This window comes from Oncorhynchus kisutch, unplaced genomic scaffold (assembly GCF_002021735.2).
Source record: "Oncorhynchus kisutch isolate 150728-3 unplaced genomic scaffold, Okis_V2 scaffold4044, whole genome shotgun sequence".
Taxonomy (NCBI): Eukaryota; Metazoa; Chordata; class Actinopteri; order Salmoniformes; family Salmonidae; genus Oncorhynchus; species Oncorhynchus kisutch.
In genome coordinates, this window is record NW_022265989.1 from 68,773 (window position 1) to 91,511 (window position 22,739).

A 22,739-nucleotide genomic window follows, 5' to 3' on the forward strand; every position below is an offset into this window, starting at 1 on the left:
CTGGCAGAAACAGTTGATCACAGTCAGAGACATGGCAGAGAGGGGGAGGTGTGCTGACAGAAACAGTTGATCACAGTCAGAGACATGGCAGAGAGGGGGAGGTGTGCTGGCAGAAACTCTGACTGTGATCAACTGTTTCTGCCAGCAGTCAGAGACATGATAGAGAGGGGGAGGTGTGCTGGCAGAAACAGTTGATCAGTCAGAGACATGGCAGAGAGGGGAGGTGTGCTGGCAGAAACAGTTGATCACAGTCAGAGACATGGCAGAGAGGGGGAGGTGTGCTGACAGAAACAGTTGATCACAGTCAGAGACATGGCAGAGAGGGGGAGGTGTGCTGGCAGAAACAGTTGATCACAGTCAGAGACATGGCAGAGAGGGGGAGGTGTGCTGGCAGAAACAGTTGATCACAGTCAGAGACATGGCAGAGAGGGGGAGGTGTGCTGGCAGAAACAGTTGATAACAGTCAGAGACATGGCAGAGAGGGGAGATGTGCTGGCAGAAACAGTTGATCACAGTCAGAGACATGGTAGAGAGGGGGAGGTGTGCTGGCAGAAACAGTTGATCACAGTCAGAGACATGGTAGAGAGGGGGAGGTGTGCTGGCAGAAACAGTTCATCACAGTCAGAAACATAGCAGAGAGGGGGAGGTGTGCTGGCAGAAACAGTTGATCACAGTCAGAGACATGGTAGAGAGGGGGAGGTGTGCTGGCAGAAACAGTTCATCACAGTCAGAAACATAGCAGAGAGGGGGAGGTGTGCTGGCAGAAACAGTTGATCACAGTCAGAGACATGGTAGAGAGGGGGAGGTGTGCTGGCAGAAACAGTTGATAACAGTCAGAGACATGGTAGAGAGGGGGAGGTGTGCTGGCAGAAACAGTTGATCACAGTCAGAGACATGGTAGAGAGGGGGAGGTGTGCTGGCAGAAACAGTTGATAACAGTCAGAGACATGGCAGAGAGGGGAGGTGTGCTGGCAGAAACAGTTGATCACAGTCAGAGACATGATAGAGAGGGGGAGCTGTGCTGGCAGAAACAGTTGATCAGTCAGAGACATGGCAGAGAGGGGAGGTGTGCTGGCAGAAACAGTTGATCACAGTCAGAGACATGGCAGAGAGGGGGAGGTGTGCTGACAGAAACAGTTGATCACAGTCAGAGACATGGCAGAGAGGGGGAGGTGTGCTGGCAGAAACAGTTGATCACAGTCAGAGACATGGCAGAGAGGGGGAGGTGTGCTGGCAGAAACAGTTGATCACAGTCAGAGACATGGCAGAGAGGGGGAGGTGTGCTGGCAGAAACAGTTGATAACAGTCAGAGACATGGTAGAGAGGGGGAGGTGTGCTGGCAGAAACAGTTGATCACAGTCAGAGACATGGCAGAGAGGGGGAGGTGTGCTGGCAGAAACAGTTGATAACAGTCAGAGACATGGTAGAGAGGGGGAGGTGTGCTGGAAGAAACAGTTGATAACAGTCAGAGACATGGCAGAGAGGGGAGGTGTGCTGGCAGAAACAGTTGATCACAGTCAGAGACATGGTAGAGAGGGGGAGGTGTGCTGGCAGAAACAGTTGATAACAGTCAGAGACATGGCAGAGAGGGGAGGTGTGCTGGCAGAAACAGTCGATCACAGTCAGAGAAATGGTAGAGAGGGGGAGGTGTGCTGGCAGAAACAGTTGATCACAGTCAGAGACATGGTAGAGAGGGGGAGGTGTGCTGGCAGAAACAGTTGATCACAGTCAGAGACATGGCAGAGAGGGGGAGGTGTGCTGGCAGAAACAGTTGATCACAGTCAGAGACATGGTAGAGAGGGGGAGGTGTGCTGGCAGAAACAGTTGATAACAGTCAGAGACATGGTAGAGAGGGGGAGGTGTGCTGGCAGAAACAGTTGATCACAGTCAGAGACATGGTAGAGAGGGGGAGGTGTGCTGGCAGAAACAGTTGATAACAGTCAGAGACATGGCAGAGAGGGGAGGTGTGCTGGCAGAAACAGTTGATCACAGTCAGAGACATGATAGAGAGGGGGAGGTGTGCTGGCAGAAACAGTTGATCAGTCAGAGACATGGCAGAGAGGGGAGGTGTGCTGGCAGAAACAGTTGATCACAGTCAGAGACATGGCAGAGAGGGGGAGGTGTGCTGACAGAAACAGTTGATCACAGTCAGAGACATGGCAGAGAGGGGGAGGTGTGCTGGCAGAAACAGTTGATCACAGTCAGAGACATGGCAGAGAGGGGGAGGTGTGCTGGCAGAAACAGTTGATCACAGTCAGAGACATGGCAGAGAGGGGGAGGTGTGCTGGCAGAAACAGTTGATAACAGTCAGAGACATGGTAGAGAGGGGGAGGTGTGCTGGCAGAAACAGTTGATCACAGTCAGAGACATGGCAGAGAGGGGGAGGTGTGCTGGCAGAAACAGTTGATAACAGTCAGAGACATGGTAGAGAGGGGGAGGTGTGCTGGCAGAAACAGTTGATAACAGTCAGAGACATGGCAGAGAGGGGAGGTGTGCTGGCAGAAACAGTTGATCACAGTCAGAGACATGGTAGAGAGGGGGAGGTGTGCTGGCAGAAACAGTTGATAACAGTCAGAGACATGGCAGAGAGGGGAGGTGTGCTGGCAGAAACAGTCGATCACAGTCAGAGAAATGGTAGAGAGGGGGAGGTGTGCTGGCAGAAACAGTTGATCACAGTCAGAGACATGGTAGAGAGGGGGAGGTGTGCTGGCAGAAACAGTTGATAACAGTCAGAGACATGGTAGAGAGGGGGAGGTGTGCTGACAGAAACAGTTGATCACAGTCAGAGACATGGCAGAGAGGGGGAGGTGTGCTGGCAGAAACAGTTGATCACAGTCAGAGACATGGCAGAGAGGGGGAGGTGTGCTGGCAGAAACAGTTGATAACAGTCAGAAACATAGCAGAGAGGGGGAGGTGTGCTGGCAGAAACAGTTGATCACAGTCAGAGACATGGTAGAGAGGGGGAGGTGTGCTGGCAGAAACAGTTGATAACAGTCAGAGACATGGCAGAGAGGGGAGGTGTGCTGGCAGAAACAGTTGATCACAGTCAGAGACATGGTAGAGAGGGGGAGGTGTGCTGGCAGAAACAGTTGATCAGTCAGAGACATGGCAGAGAGGGGGAGGTGTGCTGGCAGAAACAGTTGATCACAGTCAGAGACATGGCAGAGAGGGGGAGGTGTGCTGGCAGAAACAGTTGATCACAGTCAGAGACATGGCAGAGAGGGGGAGGTGTGCTGGCAGAAACAGTTGATCACAGTCAGAGACATGGCAGAGAGGGGGAGGTGTGCTGGCAGAAACAGTTGATCACAGTCAGAGACATGGCAGAGAGGGGGAGGTGTGCTGGCAGAAACAGTTGATAACAGTCAGAGACATGGCAGAGAGGGGAGATGTGCTGGCAGAAACAGTTGATCACAGTCAGAGACATGGTAGAGAGGGGGAGGTGTGCTGGCAGAAACAGTTGATCACAGTCAGAGACATGGTAGAGAGGGGGAGGTGTGCTGGCAGAAACAGTTCATCACAGTCAGAAACATAGCAGAGAGGGGGAGGTGTGCTGGCAGAAACAGTTGATCACAGTCAGAGACATGGTAGAGAGGGGGAGGTGTGCTGGCAGAAACAGTTCATCACAGTCAGAAACATAGCAGAGAGGGGGAGGTGTGCTGGCAGAAACAGTTGATCACAGTCAGAGACATGGTAGAGAGGGGGAGGTGTGCTGGCAGAAACAGTTGATAACAGTCAGAGACATGGTAGAGAGGGGGAGGTGTGCTGGCAGAAACAGTTGATCACAGTCAGAGACATGGTAGAGAGGGGGAGGTGTGCTGGCAGAAACAGTTGATAACAGTCAGAGACATGGCAGAGAGGGGAGGTGTGCTGGCAGAAACAGTTGATCACAGTCAGAGACATGATAGAGAGGGGGAGCTGTGCTGGCAGAAACAGTTGATCAGTCAGAGACATGGCAGAGAGGGGAGGTGTGCTGGCAGAAACAGTTGATCACAGTCAGAGACATGGCAGAGAGGGGGAGGTGTGCTGACAGAAACAGTTGATCACAGTCAGAGACATGGCAGAGAGGGGGAGGTGTGCTGGCAGAAACAGTTGATCACAGTCAGAGACATGGCAGAGAGGGGGAGGTGTGCTGGCAGAAACAGTTGATCACAGTCAGAGACATGGCAGAGAGGGGGAGGTGTGCTGGCAGAAACAGTTGATAACAGTCAGAGACATGGTAGAGAGGGGGAGGTGTGCTGGCAGAAACAGTTGATCACAGTCAGAGACATGGCAGAGAGGGGGAGGTGTGCTGGCAGAAACAGTTGATAACAGTCAGAGACATGGTAGAGAGGGGGAGGTGTGCTGGAAGAAACAGTTGATAACAGTCAGAGACATGGCAGAGAGGGGAGGTGTGCTGGCAGAAACAGTTGATCACAGTCAGAGACATGGTAGAGAGGGGGAGGTGTGCTGGCAGAAACAGTTGATAACAGTCAGAGACATGGCAGAGAGGGGAGGTGTGCTGGCAGAAACAGTCGATCACAGTCAGAGAAATGGTAGAGAGGGGGAGGTGTGCTGGCAGAAACAGTTGATCACAGTCAGAGACATGGTAGAGAGGGGGAGGTGTGCTGGCAGAAACAGTTGATCACAGTCAGAGACATGGCAGAGAGGGGGAGGTGTGCTGGCAGAAACAGTTGATCACAGTCAGAGACATGGTAGAGAGGGGGAGGTGTGCTGACAGAAACAGTTGATCACAGTCAGAGACATGGCAGAGAGGGGGAGGTGTGCTGGCAGAAACAGTTGATAACAGTCAGAGACATGGTAGAGAGGGGGAGGTGTGCTGACAGAAACAGTTGATCACAGTCAGAGACATGGCAGAGAGGGGGAGGTGTGCTGGCAGAAACAGTTGATCACAGTCAGAGACATGGTAGAGAGGGGGAGGTGTGCTGACAGAAACAGTTGATCACAGTCAGAGACATGGCAGAGAGGGGGAGGTGTGCTGGCAGAAACAGTTGATCACAGTCAGAGACATGGTAGAGAGGGGGAGGTGTGCTGACAGAAACAGTTGATCACAGTCAGAGACATGGTAGAGAGGGGGAGGTGTGCTGACAGAAACAGTTGATCACAGTCAGAGACATGGTAGAGAGGGGGAGGTGTGCTGGCAGAAACAGTTGATAACAGTCAGAAACATAGCAGAGAGGGGGAGGTGTGCTGGCAGAAACAGTCGATCACAGTCAGAGACATGGCAGAGAGGGGGAGGTGTGCTGGCAGAAACAGTTGATCACAGTCAGAGACATGGTAGAGAGGGGGAGGTGTGCTGGCAGAATCTTTTGCTGATGCAGATCGTTGCTGCTGCTGGCCCTGCAGTGGTGCGTTATGGAGAACAGGAGCAGGGAAGACATTCTCCAGCAGTATTCTTGGCCAGTTAGGGTGGCATTTGATCTGGGCAATTAATTTGATGGGGCTTTTTTGAACCTAATTGAACCAAATGGCATCGAGGTCAGAAGACCTTTTTGTCAATAGAGAAAGAGCTCACAAAGGATGTCATGATGGTGACAATAGAGAGGTCATTAGCTATTGGTCTTGAGTACTGTTTTAAACAACTACCAGGTAGGTACAGTAGACTCCCCTTAGATATATGTTTTCACCTTTCAGAATAACAAGTGTGTGGACACAGGTTGAAGTTTGTAAACAAAACACTAGGTAGATATTGTTATGGCGGGTTTGATTGAATTTCAGCCTAGCTAATCGGCTAGTGTTACCAGAGACTCTGTCTGTATCCAAAAAAAGCCCCCTATCCCCTTTTTATGGGCACTGGTAAAAAAAAGTAGTGCACTACAAAGGCAATAGGTGCATTTGGAACAGGCTGCTATAGGGCCACAGGAAGCTCCTACCGGGCTCAGTGAAACCGGGCCTCATGCAAATAGCAGGATAAGTCAATATCCCCATATTGTGTCTGCTCTGGGACCATAAAGACACAGACTGGGGATGGGGGAAGGGGACAAAAGAGTGTCAGACATGTCTCAGGCTTATGCAGTACACATGAACAGATGATAAACACACACACACACACAATGTCTACAAACAGGCATTCTCATAGACCTTCACAGACAGACACACAGTCACAGCATTTGTCATCCACCCCAAACAGTATTTGAGATCGTTGCTTACCTGAAATGGAACCAATGGAATAGTCCCAAAAGAGCAAAGCCCCACCCATCAGGCACTCCAGACAGGCTGAAGCAAATGCTCTTGGTACCATTTGAACCCAGGTATGGATACCTGTACCAGAAGTAACAAAACTCCATGACTCCTTCAAAGAAATAAAGCAAACCTAACCTAGTCAGTTGTACAACTGAATAACTCAAATAATTGGGGCGGCAGGTAGCCTATTGGTTAGAACATTGGGCCAGTCGCCGAAAGGTTGCTAGATCGAATACCGGAGCTGACAAGGTAAAAATCTATTGTTCTGCCCTTAAACAAGGCAGTTAACCCACTGTTCTTAGGCAGTCATTGTAAATAAGAATATGTTCTTAACTGACTTGCCTAGTTAAATAAAATGCATTCAAATGAAATGTGTCTTCCACATTTAGCCCAACCCCTCTGCCTTAATCGGCGTCCGGGGAGAGATTGTTGCTGGGGGTTAACTGTCTTGCTCAAGTGCAGAACAGCACATTTTCCCCACCTTGCCAGCTCTGGGATTTGAACCAGCGACCTTCCCGTTACTGGGCAAACACTCTTAAACCACTAGGCTACCGGTCACCATACAGCTACTGGTCTAACAAACATCTGGAAAGAGTAAAAAACATCACTTGCCACCTTAGAAAAGCTATATTTCTGAGAGGGAGATTTGTGAAGAGGGCAGAGCACAGCGTGTATCTGAACGGCCTGAGACTGGGTCTCTCCTCTCTGACTTCTAGAAGACACAGGATGCCATACGGCTGCGTTCTATTAAAGCTCACCACATGCTTCATAGAGCTAGGTCTAGGAGATCAGCTACAGCCACCATTCAGCAGTTGTCCTGCATCCCAAATGGTGCCCTATTTCATATGTAGTGCACTACTTCTGACCATGCTACATAGAGCTCTTGTCAAAAGTAGTGCACTATGTAGGGAATAGAGTGCCATTTGGAACATAGGCTTAATAATGTCCTGGTTTCAGTTGTCTCTCGGAGGAGATTCAGAAAACAAACTCTAGTCTCCTCCAGGCAGCCTCACTCCAGGGCACTTCTGTCCATGAGAACATACAGTACACTTTGATAATACATTTACTCCTAAATAATAATAATTCAAAAATAATAGATTTGATTATGTTGCTTTTCTAGATGTGCTCAAAGCAAAAGTCTCCCCATCCACTATTAACGTGCTGCCCCCACCTGGGCGATGCACGGGAGCCATGTGGCCCCAGAAAGCATGCCAGTCACCAGCTTTCTTAATGAAGAGGAGGGTTATTAGGAGGCAAGAGATGATTAGGTGGCCATGATGTTATGAAGCCAGGCTGGGAATTTAATACACCGGGGTTATCATATGAGTATTCATATGTTAAGCAAACACGTATGCTGAGCAAATCTCTTGTCCAGGCCCATTTATGGTAGCCTGGTCCCAGATCAGTTTATGCCATCATGCCAACTCATTGTCAAGGAGTTGACATGATAGAATATACAGATCTGGGACCAGGGTACATTTATGGATCCTACTGTAAATTTGTCAAATTCAAGCTTTGACAGTCATCACCAAAGTTAGTACTACTATTGTTATGTCTTGACATGTCTTGCCTGTAAAATGCAACGGTCATCATTTAAAATGGCCACATGGCCAATGAATGCCTATCTAAAACAAGTACACCACCACAACAAAAGCATTTTTGATAAACATTTTTCATTTTATTTCTTAAATATAAAACCTTTCCCAGTTGGACAGGGCTGAATGAACAACAGAAATATTAAAAATCCCCAGAAAACCAAGACTATTATGATAGAGCACAGTTGTCCCTCCTGCTCCAAGTGTAGCTGACCCCGTCTTCTCTTGGGCTTAAAGACTGTGTGGAGTAGAGGAGACCTTTAAACCAGGGGAGTGCTGCTGCACAGAAGACATTCTCCTAAATAGACAGCTATATGGACAGGGACCAGATAATTCATAGAATTATAATTCATTCTCAGAGTTCTACACTGAACAGAAATAGAAACGCAACATGTAAAATGTGGGTTCATGAACTGAAATAAAATATCCTAGAAATGTTCCATACTCACAAAAAGGTTACTTCCCTGTTAGTGAGCATTTCTCCCTTTCCAGATAATCCATCCACCTGACAGGTGTGGCATGTCAAGAAGCTGATTAAACAGCAGGATCATTACACATGTGTACCTTGTGCTGGGGACAATAAAAGGCCACTCTAAAATGTGCAGTTTTGTCACACAACACAATGCCACAGATATCCCAAGTTTTGGGGAACATGCAGTTGGCATGCTGACTGTTGCCATAAGCCGACTCCAACATCGTTTTAGAGAATTTGGCAGTACGTCAAACCGGCCTCACAACCGCAGACCACTTGTAATGGCATCATGTGTGCGAGCGGTTTGCTGATAACATTATGAACAGAGTGCCCCATGGTGGCGATGGGATTATGGTATGGACAGGCATAAGCTACGGACAACAAGCACAATTGCATTTTATCGATGGCAATTTGAATGCACAGAAATACCGTGGCGAGATCCTGAGGACCATTGTGAGGCCCATTTCTTTGACCAACAGATCTGTATTCCCAGTCATGTGAAATCCGTAGATTCATTAATTCATTTAAATTGACTGATTTCTTCATATGAATTGTAACTCAGTAAAATCTTTGAAATTGTTGCATTTATATTTTTGTTCAGTATAAAATCAGATTTCATTCTAAGAGTTCTATTCTAATTCATTGTACCAATGGGTGCTGAGAAGGTTCTGGAATTCACTCCAAGGGTTCTAAAATTATTTAGAATTCCTTTCAGTTCTATGAAGGAGCACAGCATTCCCTGCCCTTCCCATTCCTTTGTTCCTAAATCTGGATGACTAGTTTGATATAGGCCTTAGATTCCTCATGAGAGCAAAGAGGTGGAGCCAGGAAGGTGCTTCCTCACTCACTATACCTCTTCATCTACGGGACATGTCATGTTTGTGCCTGCACCTCCTAGAAAACAACATGACACACAATACCTAAAACACACTGTGCAAAAACTCTTTGGTAATCAGATGAGTTTGAGAGAGAAACAAAAGGAAAATGGAAAAACAATAATCCAACAACAGATGGGTATACAATTTTTCTAATATACATATTCCAACAGTCAGGTAACACAGAATGGAGACTGCAAATTCAATAAATTAGACAGCGGAGGATGAATTGCAGATATTAAATCCAGCAGTTGTGTTCACAGAAGTAAATAAAAAGAAAATCTAAAATCAATTGAAAAAAACAACAGTGTTATTCTGTACTATAAACAAATCAAAAGGAATCAAAATGGTCCTTTAGTCTTAATTCAAATTGCTTTTCATCTAAGTCAACCTTCTTCAATGATGAAATGTTTGTTCATATCAACCTGCTGTAAACATTCACAATCAAGAGGACAGTTCCATTTAGAGCCCTGCTGGTCTGTGAAGATGACAACATCCACGCACAAGACAAACGCTACACCTTTTAAAGAGCTGAGGTACACATAATATAACCCCGAACATCACCATCCCCCCCATACTCTCTTTATAGAACATGTAGTTCCCAGACACTGTGAACATGTAGTTCCCAGACACTTTCTCCCAAATGGGAAGAGTCTGGTGGACCAACGCATCAAACTTGGCCTTCGTTAGTCAATACAGAATGACTGTGAGAAACTCCTGGCGCATTGGCTTAATCTACCAACCAATCATCTCCCATAACACACCTCACAGTCGTGTGATTTGCTCAAATGAAATGATGACAGGTACTTGACTCAGTAGGTCACTGCCATATAATTCTATGGTCACTCCCACTAAGGCAAACTTTGAATTGTTGAAATCCCAGGCTTATATGTGCAACAACCTGGAGACAAGGTTACTGTACAAATAACACAGAATGGTCTTTATTACTAGACTGGTAGAATAAGACATCAGAGCACGTTGTTCTTGTGTCCAGAGTTATGGTAGGCTCATCCAAAGGAATATTCCTCATCGAGATGCTTTCTTTTTCAGTATTAATGAAAACATCTTCTACAGTCTCGTTTGTCTCAGTCAGTTCAACGTTCATGTGTTTTCTTTAAAAAAAGCAGATTTCCAAAATATATCCAAGTCTTTTTTGTTTCTGTAAAAAATAAATTAGGTCGTTAAAAATGCTGCTAAGACAAATGGGAAGAGTGAAAGACACCCAGCCCTGGGGGACCCCCAGGAAAGACACCCAGGCCTGGGGGACTCCCCAGGAAAGACACCCAGGCCTGGGGGACTCCACATACTGCTTTTGTCAGTCCTGGCCGGAGTGCTTTCTCACGCTGTCCTGAGGGATTCATTATTTGAGCTCCCGACCTTCCGGAAGCCGTGGTCGTTCTTCTCGAGCCACAGTTCAGCCAGCTGCTGTGTCGAGCCGTACGACGAGGCTTTGGAGCCCAGGCACATCTTGTACTGGTTGGGCTCCAGGTTGGGGTCGCACACTACTGGATGGTGAACGTGTATGATCCCCGGGTCCGTGCTCCGGAACAACCGGATCCCTGATTGGACAAACTTGTTAAAGAGGTCCACGTCCTCCAAACCCCACCCTTGGATGGAGGTGTCGAAGCCCCCGGCCCCGACCAGGTCGCCCTTGTAAACACAGACAATGCCGAAGCCGTAGTGACGCCACAGACCCGTCTTAGCGGTGAACACATAGTGGTTCTCACTGGGCACCTTACCGGCGTAAACCACCTTGGGGTCGTACTGACTGAAGATGATGGGGAAGTAGGTCTGCTCCCCCAGGACCGTGTTACTCCGGCACCTCTTGAGGAAGTCGGTTGTGAAAAGCAGGTCCACGTCGCAATAGAAGAGCAGCGAGTCGTTGGAGAAGTGGGCCGAGCCCACCTCCAGAGCCAAGGCCCGGGAGAAGGAGCCCGACACGGGCTGGATCTCCATCTCGGCACGGGGGTACTTGATGTGGTACTCCCTCATCAGCTCCACCTGCTTGACCCGCTCTGTGTTGTTGTCGGTGCTGAAGAGGAGGATGAGCAGCTTGACGTTCTGGTTGGGGATCAGGCACACCCGTTCTAAATTGGTCATGAAGCGGACAAAGATGTCGTAGCGTCCGGATAGCGGCACCAGTATGTTGACCTTAGGCTCCTTCGGCTCCTTCTGGTCCTGGCTAGAGCTGGACAGCTTGAAGGGCACGAACATCTTGAGGGAGTTGGAGAGGAAGGACAGGGAGTCTGAGTCCTGGTTGATGCTGCTGGCGAGAGCCTTGTCGTCCATCTCCTCTTCCTCTCTGAACTGGATCTGGCTGAAGGTCTGCTGGAGGTAGGCATGTCTCCTCACCGGCACCGTCATGGTCTTCCCTTTGTGCTTCTTGTAGAGGAGCAACAGGTCCAGCACGTACTCCGCCCCGTACATGGGGTTGACCCGCCGGTAGCCGTACTGGATCTCCTTGAAGTCGATCACTCGTCCCCGCGTCTTGGCATTGGCGTTAATCATCTCCATCACCTGCATGATGATGTCATCCAGGGCCAGATGCTGGGAGGAGTCCATTCCCCGGCGGGGGGGTTGGCCGTCAGACGAGGAGAACAGGTACTTGCCCGTCAGGAACTCCCACTCCAGGACCTCCTCGCGGAGCCGAGGGTGGAACCTCATGAAGGATGGAGGCATGCCCAGCTGCAGGTCCTCTCGGCTGGGCTCGGCCGCCCCGTAGCGGCACATCTGGACGATCTCACGGTGGAGCTGGACGGTGCGGTGGCGGAGCTGGGCGATCTTGCGGCTGAGCATGTAGCTGTGCAGGCGGTACTGGTAGGGCGGGTTCTTGTTGGGGTGCAGGGTGATGGCCCGGTGGATCTTGCTATTGTGGAGGTCGCGGATGTATCCCTTCTTGTTGGGCTCGTAGTTCTCGTAGAACAGCTGCTGCATCTGCGGAGAGAAGAGAGGGAGACAACGGCTGAGGTTACATCAATAAACACAATATGGCACAATAGAACACTCATGCATTATATAGACTAGGCCCTGTGTGGGAGTGTACAAAAGCACAACACATAGAGCGCGCTCTAGGACAGAAAACATTCTGCCCTCTAAAATGTGAAAAGAGCAAAAAACAAGTTGCACAACACAGCTTGATCCCAGTTGACCTCTGTTGACCCCTCTCCGCTGCCTGTACTTGTATACTGCTCCACTGGGGATTTATTAAAGGTGGATGTCTATATGAATGTAAACTCCTGCAGCCCAACAGAGATGTTATTTTTATCAGACGTCCTGCTGCTAATGCAAAGTGCAAATTAGAACAGGCTCAAGGAATGCCTTCTGGAGGTGAGCTCCGAGCTTACAGAGCCCTCAAATATTGACCAGGGAGTGGGTAAGCCTCGACGGTTCCATGAGTGTTTACTGCAAACCTGTTGAGGCTTTACAAACCTAATGTTCCCCCAATCACAGGGGGCCGTGTGAGTAAACTGTGGGACAGCTGCTGAGGCCCCTATTGGCAGCGACTCAAGCGTGGCCAAGAAGGAAGGGTCTGTGTTGTTGACCAATCCAATGAAGGGAGTCCTCAGAGGTCTATTTGCGAAAGACAGACACCGCTCAGAAAAAGGCCTCCAATTTTGAGAAGGACGGCTCTGGAATGCAGCCACAAACCCAGTCCCCTGGGGGAAAGGCAATACACAGAATCGGACAGGATCGGTATAGAGGCCAGGCCTGATAGTTTTATAAAAGCGATACCTAACTAGTGTAAGTACGGCTGGTCACAAGAACTCACTGAATAAGTCTCTTTGCTTTTCCATGGGCTCTGCCCCTGCCTTCCTGCACCTAGGAGGAGTTGGAACGTGGCCAACCATAAAATCAAGCAGTCTGATCAATGGAAATCTTGAGCAAACCCCAAGCTTTAGAGTGTGAGGGGTCAGGTAGGCTATTACATCAGAACCAAGGGGGCTATCGCATGGCAGCCTTACACACATTTATTTAATGAGCATATAAAATAAGATCTAGGAAAAAGATTGTTGCAGTAGTCAACCCCTACATGTGTCCATGTTTCACTGGTTCTGAGAAGTGACTGGCAAATAGCCCTCTTTGGACACCAAACCAGCGGGTGCATCTTTATATTATAAAGTGGCTTCCTCTCCATCTCTCCTTCCCATCATCTCCTTCCATACATTGGAGAAGTCAGGGACATGGAGAAGATCTCTTCTCCTTTGTTCTGAGAGGTGGCCAAATGAAGATCTGCTCTCCTTTGTTCTGAGAGGTGGCCAAATGAAGATCTCCTCTCCTTTGTTCTGAGAGGTGGCCAAATGAAGATCTCTTCTCCTTTGTTCTGAGAGGTGGCCAAATGAAGAGCTCTTCTCCTTTGTTCTGAGAGGTGGCCAAATGAAGATCTGCTCTCCTTTGTTCTGAGAGGTGGCCAAATGAAGAGCTCTTCTCCTTTGTTCTGAGAGGTGGCCAAATGAAGATCTGCTCTCCTTTGTTCTGAGAGGTGGCCAAATGAAGATCTCTTCTCCTTTGTTCTGAGAGGTGGCCAAATGAAGATCTGCTCTCCTTTGTTCTGAGAGGTGGCCAAATGAAGATCTGCTCTCCTTTGTTCTGAGAGGTGGCCAAATGAAGATCTGCTCTCCTTTGCTCTGAGAGGTGGCCAAATGAAGATCTCCTCTCCTTTGCTCTGAGAGGTGGCCAAATGAAGATCTCCTCTCCTTTGCTCTGAGAGGTGGCCAAATTAATATCTCTTCTCCTTTGCTCTGAGAGGTGGCCAAAAGAAGATCTCTTCTGCTCTGATAGGTGGCCAAATGAAAGGAGGAAGATTAGAAGGAGCCACTTCAGAGTACTGAGACGTACCCCAGCAGGTAGGCCAAGTCAGATTGTTCTGAGTGCCCAGCTGTGAGGCAGTAGACATCAGCACTGCAGCCAGTCAGCCAGTCAGGATGTTTACTTCCCTCTCTCCCATGGCTTCCCCATCATTATCACCTCTAATGACCTGACTTTTGTCTTCCATGTCTCCTTCAGCAGTTAAGTCTCATTAGAATGATTTTTCACATTCATTAAGCCTCCATACCACACTGCTCACAATCCTCACATCAGCACACTTTCATCTAATCACCCTGAATGGCTCATTACGAAATAAAAGGAAGAAAAATATCAGTGGTAAATGATCGCTGTGCGTTTTAAGTCTTGTGTCACACACAACCACATCAAGCAGAGCTTTTGTGAAGAAGGTGGTGAACCCCAAGCTCAGTGATGGACAGAAACTAAGCACTGAAAAACATCCCATGTGTTTTATGCCAGGTTTTAACAACCCATTCTATTCAGACCTTCTGTGTTCAAACGCTTCAAACATCTGTGCTTGATTGACTTCACATGTAACCAATGGAATGGTGCAAACCCAGCCCATCTGGCACTCCAGGCAAGCTAGATCAAACACTAAAAGCATTTGAAATACATCAAATACTAGTTGAACCCAGGTCTGATTGTAGTAATCTGTTGTAATCACAACAACTGGTGGAAGAGCAGAGGCATCGGAATAGACGGCTCGGGAACAGAAGACAAAAGGTTCCCCAATATACACCCGTCTCTTCAGGCACTTAATCAGGAGGAGATCATATCTGGACACATTAAGATGACAGCTCAGTGTTGTATCATATCTGGACACATTAAGATGACAGCTCAGTGTTGTATCATATCTGGACACATTAAGATGACAGCTCAGTGTTGTATCATATCTGGACACATTAAGATGACAGCTCAGTGTTGTATCATATCTGGACACATTAAGATGACAGCTCAGTGTTGTATCATATCTGGACACATTAAGATGACAGCTCAGTGTTGTATCATATCTGGACACATTAAGATGACAGCTCAGTGTTGTATCATATCTGGACACATTAAGATGACAGCTCAGTGTTGTATCATATCTGGACACATTAAGATGACAGCTCAGTGTTGTAACATATCTGGACACATTAAGATGACAGCTCAGTGTTGTAACATATCTGGACACATTAAGATGACAGCTCAGTGTTGTATCATATCTGGACACATTAAGATGACAGCTCAGTGTTGTATCATATCTGGACACATTAAGATGACAGCTCAGTGTTGTAACATATCTGGACACATTAAGATGCTCAGTGTTGTAAATGTAGAATGAGTCATGACACCGTCTCATCTCCCCTCCCTGCTAACTCTTTATCTCCTAGCCTCCATAAAGTATCATATCTGGACACATTAAGATGCTCAGTGTTGTAAATGTAGAATGAGTCATGACACCGTCTCATCTCCCCTCCCTGCTAACTCTTTATCTCCTAGCCTCCATAAAGTATCATATCTGGACACATTAAGATGCTCAGTGTTGTAAATGTAGAATGAGTCATGACACCATCTCATCTCCCCTCCCTGCTAACTCTTTATCTCCTAGCCTCCATAAAGTATCATATCTGGACACATTAAGATGCTCAGTGTTGTAAATGTAGAATGAGTCATGACACCGTCTCATCTCCCCTCCCTGCTAACTCTTTATCTCCTAGCCTCCATAAAGTATCATATCTGGACACATTAAGATGCTCAGTGTTGTAAATGTAGAATGAGTCATGACACCGTCTCATCTCCCCTCCCTGCTAACTCTTTATCTCCTAGCCTCCATAAAGTATCATATCTGGACACATTAAGATGCTCAGTGTTGTAAATGTAGAATGAGTCATGACAACGTCTCATCTCCCCTCCCTGCTAACTCTTTATCTCCTGGCCTCCATAAAGTATCATATCTGGACACATTAAGATGCTCAGTGTTGTAAATGTAGAATGAGTCATGACACCGTCTCATCTCCCCTCCCTGCTAACTCTTTATCTCCTGGCCTCCATAAAGTATCATATCTGGACACATTAAGATGCTCAGTGTTGTAAATGTAGAATGAGTCATGACACTGTCTCATCTCCCCTCCCTGCTAACTCTTTATCTCCTGGCCTCCATAAAGTATCATATCTGGACACATTAAGATGCTCAGTGTTGTAAATGTAGAATGAGTCATGACACCGTCTCATCTCCCCTCCCTGCTAACTCTTTATCTCCTGGCCTCCATAAAGTATCATATCTGGACACATTAAGATGCTCAGTGTTGTAAATGTAGAATGAGTCATGACAACGTCTCATCTCCCCTCCCTGCTAACTCTTTATCTCCTGGCCTCCATAAAGTATCATATCTGGACACATTAAGATGCTCAGTGTTGTAAATGTAGAATGAGTCATGACACTGTCTCATCTCCCCTCCCTGCTAACTCTTTATCTCCTAGCCTCCATAAAGTATCATATCTGGACACATTAAGATGCTCAGTGTTGTAAATGTAGAATGAGTCATGACACCGTCTCATCTCCCCTCCCTGCTAACTCTTTATCTCCTAGCCTCCATAAAGTATCATATCTGGACACATTAAGATGCTCAGTGTTGTAAATGTAGAATGAGTCATGACACCGTCTCATCTCCCCTCCCTGCTAACTCTTTATCTCCTAGCCTCCATAAAGTATCATATCTGGACACATTAAGATGCTCAGTGTTGTAAATGTAGAATGAGTCATGACACCGTCTCATCTCCCCTCCCTGCTAACTCTTTATCTCCTAGCCTCCATAAAGTATCATATCTGGACACATTAAGATGCTCAGTGTTGTAAATGTAGAATGAGTCATGACACCGTCTCATCTCCCCTCCCTGCTAACTCTTTATCTCCTAGCCTCCATAAAGTATCATATCTGGACACATTAAGATGCTCAGTGTTGTAAATGTAGAATGAGTCATGACACTGTCTCATCTCCCCTCCCTGCTAACTCTTTATCTCCTGGCCTCCATAAAGTATCATATCTGGACACATTAAGATGCTCAGTGTTGTAAATGTAGAATGAGTCATGACAATGTCTCATCTCCCCTCCCTGCTAACTCTTTATCTCCTGGCCTCCATAAAGTATCATATCTGGACACATTAAGATGCTCAGTGTTGTAAATGTAGAATGAGTCATGACACTGTCTCATCTCCCCTCCCTGCTAACTCTTTATCTCCTAGCCTCCATAAAGTATCATATCTGGACACATTAAGATGCTCAGTGTTGTAAATGTAGAATGAGTCATGACACTGTCTCATCTCCCCTCCCTGCTAACTCTTTATCTCCTAGCCTCCATAAAGTATCATATCTGGACACATTAAGATGCTCAGTGTTGTAAATGTAGAATGAGTCATGACACCGTCTCATCTCCCCTCCCTGCTAACTCTTTATCTCCTAGCCTCCATAAAGTATCATATCTGGACACATTAAGATGCTCAGTGTTGTAAATGTAGAATGAGTCATGACACCGTCTCATCTCCCCTCCCTGCTAACTCTTTATCTCCTAGCCTCCATAAAGTATCATATCTGGACACATTAAGATGCTCAGTGTTGTAAATGTAGAATGAGTCATGACACCGTCTCATCTCCCCTCCCTGCTAACTCTTTATCTCCTAGCCTCCATAAAGTATCATATCTGGACACATTAAGATGCTCAGTGTTGTAAATGTAGAATGAGTCATGACACCGTCTCATCTCCCCTCCCTGCTAACTCTTTATCTCCTAGCCTCCATAAAGTATCATATCTGGACACATTAAGATGCTCAGTGTTGTAAATGTAGAATGAGTCATGACACTGTCTCATCTCCCCTCCCTGCTAACTCTTTATCTCCTAGCCTCCATAAATTATCATATCTGGACACATTAAGATGCTCAGTGTTGTAAATGTAGAATGAGTCATGACACCGTCTCATCTCCCCTCCCTGCTAACTCTTTATCTCCTGGCCTCCATAAAGTATCATATCTGGACACATTAAGATGCTCAGTGTTGTAAATGTAGAATGAGTCATGACACCGTCTCATCTCCCCTCCCTGCTAACTCTTGATCTCCTGGCCTCCATAAAGTATCATATCTGGACACATTAAGATGCTCAGTGTTGTAAATGTAGAATGAGTCATGACACCGTCTCATCTCCCCTCCCTGCTAACTCTTTATCTCCTGGCCTCCATAAAGTATCATATCTGGACACATTAAGATGCTCAGTGTTGTAAATGTAGAATGAGTCATGACACCGTCTCATCTCCCCTCCCTGCTAACTCTTTATCTCCTAGCCTCCATAAAGTATCATATCTGGACACATTAAGATGCTCAGTGTTGTAAATGTAGAATGAGTCATGACACCGTCTCATCTCCCCTCCCTGCTAACTCTTTATCTCCTAGCCTCCATAAAGTATCATATCTGGACACATTAAGATGCTCAGTGTTGTAAATGTAGAATGAGTCATGACACCGTCTCATCTCCCCTCCCTGCTAACTCTTTATCTCCTAGCCTCCATAAAGTATCATATCTGGACACATTAAGATGCTCAGTGTTGTAAATGTAGAATGAGTCATGACACCGTCTCATCTCCCCTCCCTGCTAACTCTTTATCTCCTAGCCTCCATAAAGTATCATATCTGGACACATTAAGATGCTCAGTGTTGTAAATGTAGAATGAGTCATGACACTGTCTCATCTCCCCTCCCTGCTAACTCTTTATCTCCTAGCCTCCATAAATTATCATATCTGGACACATTAAGATGCTCAGTGTTGTAAATGTAGAATGAGTCATGACACCGTCTCATCTCCCCTCCCTGCTAACTCTTTATCTCCTGGCCTCCATAAAGTATCATATCTGGACACATTAAGATGCTCAGTGTTGTAAATGTAGAATGAGTCATGACACCGTCTCATCTCCCCTCCCTGCTAACTCTTGATCTCCTGGCCTCCATAAAGTATCATATCTGGACACATTAAGATGCTCAGTGTTGTAAATGTAGAATGAGTCATGACACCGTCTCATCTCCCCTCCCTGCTAACTCTTTATCTCCTGGCCTCCATAAAGTATCATATCTGGACACATTAAGATGCTCAGTGTTGTAAATGTAGAATGAGTCATGACAACGTCTCATCTCCCCTCCCTGCTAACTCTTTATCTCCTGGCCTCCATAAAGTATCATATCTGGACACATTAAGATGCTCAGTGTTGTAAATGTAGAATGAGTCATGACAACGTCTCATCTCCCCTCCCTGCTAACTCTTTATCTCCTGGCCTCCATAAAGTATCATATCTGGACACATTAAGATGCTCAGTGTTGTAAATGTAGAATGAGTCATGACAACGTCTCATCTCCCCTCCCTGCTAACTCTTTATCTCCTGGCCTCCATAAAGTATCATATCTGGACACATTAAGATGCTCAGTGTTGTAAATGTAGAATGAGTCATGACACCGTCTCATCTCCCCTCCCTGCTAACTCTTTATCTCCTGGCCTCCATAAAGTCAAGATGGACGCCACTCCAAACAAAGCAGAGGTAAAACAAACAGTGCTGTCAAGTCCATTACAAGAGGACAACACTATCGCAGAGGGACTAAATATCCCCCCTGAACAAACAAGTTGATACAATTGTCTTCCTTGGACCGCGCTACTTGGGCCTAAATCAACACATTACGTCTGGACGGCAGAACCCGGCAAAGTAATGTGAGTAGATATGCACTCTGGGGCGGTGTCCAAAATGGCACCCTATCCCCATGTAGTGCATTACTTTTGACCAGAACCATATGAGACCCCGGTCAAAAGTAGTGAGCTGCATAGGGAATAGTGTGCCATTTGGGACACTGGCTGGGTAAGTGACGGTTCCAGTCTGGCTCATGTTGGGGCTAGCGCTGGCTAGCGTAGGCTTCCTCTGGAGTCGTGCGTAAACTGAACGCCAGTCAATCTGTGATGAACATACAGCACGGCCAAGGGAAACACCAACAGCAGACACCATCTATTCATTACGAATATTACAAGGGACAAGTTGTCTGAAATCACCATTAAAGGGTGAGAATAGAGCCAGGTTGGCGTACAGAAAACGTCTCAGGTGTTGGAATGTGAAGGGCTGTTGGAATGCAACTCAGAGGGAAATATATGCTCCTCTGATCAGCAACCATCAGGAGCAGGAATGTGACTGGAAAAACTCAGGCCCTAGGCAACATGGAGGTATTATTAGGTCATTAGCATTAGTTGGGGGGACAGGGAATGTAGGGAATAGGGTGTCATTACGGAAGCAGTCAGAGAATCCCACAGGGTTGTAACCTAGTCTATTGCTGCCACCAGTTGAATCCCACAGGGCTGTAACCCAGTCTATTGGTGCCACCAGTTGAATCCCACAGGGCTGTAACCTAGTCTATTGGTGCCACCAGTTGAATCCCACAGGGCTGTAACCTAGTCTATTGCTGCCACCAGTTGAATCCCACAGGGCCGTAACCTAGTCTATTGCTGCCACCAGTTGAATCCCACAGGGCTGTAACCTAGTCTATTGCTGCCACCAGTTGAATCCCACAGGGCCGTAACCTAGTCTATTGCTGCCACCAGTTGAATCCCACAGGGCTGTAACCTAGTCTATTGGTGCCACCAGTTGAATCCCACAGGGCCGTAACCTAGTCTATTGCTGCCACCAGTTGAATCCCACAGGGCCGTAACCTAGTCTATTGCTGCCACCAGTTGAATCCCACAGGGCCGTAACCTAATCTATTGCTGCCACCAGTTGAATCCCACAGGGCCGTAACCTAATCTATTGCTGCCACCAGTTGAATCCCACAGGGCCGTAACCTAGTCTATTGGTGCCACCAGTTGAATCCCACAGGGCTGTAACCTAGTCTATTGCTGCCACCAGTTGAATCCCACAGGGCCGTAACCTAGTCTATTGCTGCCACCAGTTGAATCCCACAGGGCCGTAACCTAGTCTATTGCTGCCACCAGTTGAATCCCACAGGGCCGTAACCTAGTCTATTGCTGCCACCAGTTGAATCCCACAGGGCCGTAACCTAGTCTATTGCTGCCACCAGTTGAATCCCACAGGGCTGTAACCTAGTCTATTGCTGCCACCAGTTGAATCCCACAGGGCTGTAACCTAGTCTATTGGTGCCACCAGTTGAATCCCACAGGGCTGTAACCTAGTCTATTGGTGCCACCAGTTGAATCCCACAGGGCTGTAACCTAGTCTATTGGTGCCACCAGTTGAATCCCACAGGGCTGTAACCTAGTCTATTGGTGCCACCAGTTGAATCCCACAGGGCCGTAACCTAGTCTATTGGTGCCACCAGTTGAATCCCACAGGGCCGTAACCTAATCTATTGCTGCCACCAGTTGAATCCCACAGGGCTGTAACCTAGTCTATTGGTGCCACCAGTTGAATCCCACAGGGCCGTAACCTAATCTATTGCTGCCACCAGTTGAATCCCACAGGGCTGTAACCTAGTCTATTGGTGCCACCAGTTGAATCCCACAGGGCCGTAACCTAATCTATTGCTGCCACCAGTTGAATCCCACAGGGCTGTAACCTAGTCTATTGGTGCCACCAGTTGAATCCCACAGGGCCGTAACCTAGTCTATTGGTGCCACCAGTGTGCCAGGTTTGGTACAGTCTGGGACGAGCCACACATCTCTGGCCCTGATAAAGCAGCACCAGACCTGCTGATCTTTACAAGTACAATAAAAAGGCTTTATGTACTGTTGTTTTATTGATGACTTTTATGGTTCTATGATTTGTGTGTGAATGTGTGTGTGTCTGTTGTGTGTGAATGTTGTGTGTGAATGTGTGTGTGTGTGTGTGTGTGTCTGTTGTGTGTGAATATGTTGTGTGTGAATGTGTGTGTGTTTGTTGTGTGTGTGTCTGTTGTGTGTGAATGTGTGTGTGTTTGTTGTGTGTGTGTGTCTGTTGCGTTTGTTGTGTGTGTGTCTGTTGTGTGTGCATGTGTGTGTGTCTGTTGTGTGTGTGTGTGTCTGTTGTGTGTGCATGTGTGTGTGTCTGTTGTGTGCGCATGTGTGTGTGTCTGTTGCGTGTGCATGTGTGTGTGTCTGTTGTGTGTGCGTGTGTGTGTGTCTGTTGTGTGTGCATGTGTGTGTGTGTCTGTTGTGTGTGCATGTGTGTGTGTGTGTGTGTCTGTTGTGTGTGCATGTGTGTGTGTCTGTTGTGTGTGTCTGTGTGTGCATGTGTGTGTGTCTGTTGTGTGTGCATGTGTGTGTGTCTGTTGTGTGTGCATGTGAGAGAGACAGCTTGCGTGTATCTGTGTCTAAATGGTGCTTAATTCTAGGTGGCCAGTTCTGGTATATTTCAGCTCAGAGATGCAATGTTCGATTAGTTTCAACTGTTCTGCCTTATTATTATTGGACCATGCTGGTCATTTATGAACATTTGAACATCTTGGCCATGTGCTGTTATAATCTCCACCCGGCACAGACAGAAGAGGACTGGCCACCCCACATAGCCTGGTTCCTCTCTAGGTTTCTTCCTAGGTTTTGGCCTTTCTAGGGAGTTTTTCCTAGCCACCGTGCTTCTACACCTGCATTGCTTGCTGTTTGGGGTTTTAGGCTGGGTTTCTGTACAGCACTTTGAGATATCAGCTGATGTATGAAGGGCTATATAAATACATTTGATTTTGATTTGATTATGGTCCAGTGACATTACCGGCTCTCGCTGTCAACACACACCCCTGCTGCAGATAGATAGCTACCATCCATCAGCTGCCCTACCTACAACTAGAGGGGAGCTGCCCTACCTACAA

At 47.1% G+C, this 22,739-nt stretch overlaps 1 protein-coding gene across 1 annotated transcript in view; it reads right to left on the minus strand.

Annotated features, from left to right (window-relative positions):
- Positions 1 to 7,836: 7,836 nt before the first annotated feature.
- The window catches only part of LOC109887639 (chondroitin sulfate synthase 1), a 100,880-nt gene continuing 85,977 nt past the window's right edge, over positions 7,837 to 22,739 (minus strand). The window contains exon 3 of the mRNA XM_031822005.1: positions 7,837 to 12,056. Coding sequence (XP_031677865.1) covers positions 10,461 to 12,056 — 1,596 coding nt within the window. The 3' untranslated portion in view covers positions 7,837 to 10,460. The remainder of the gene's footprint in view (positions 12,057 to 22,739) is intronic.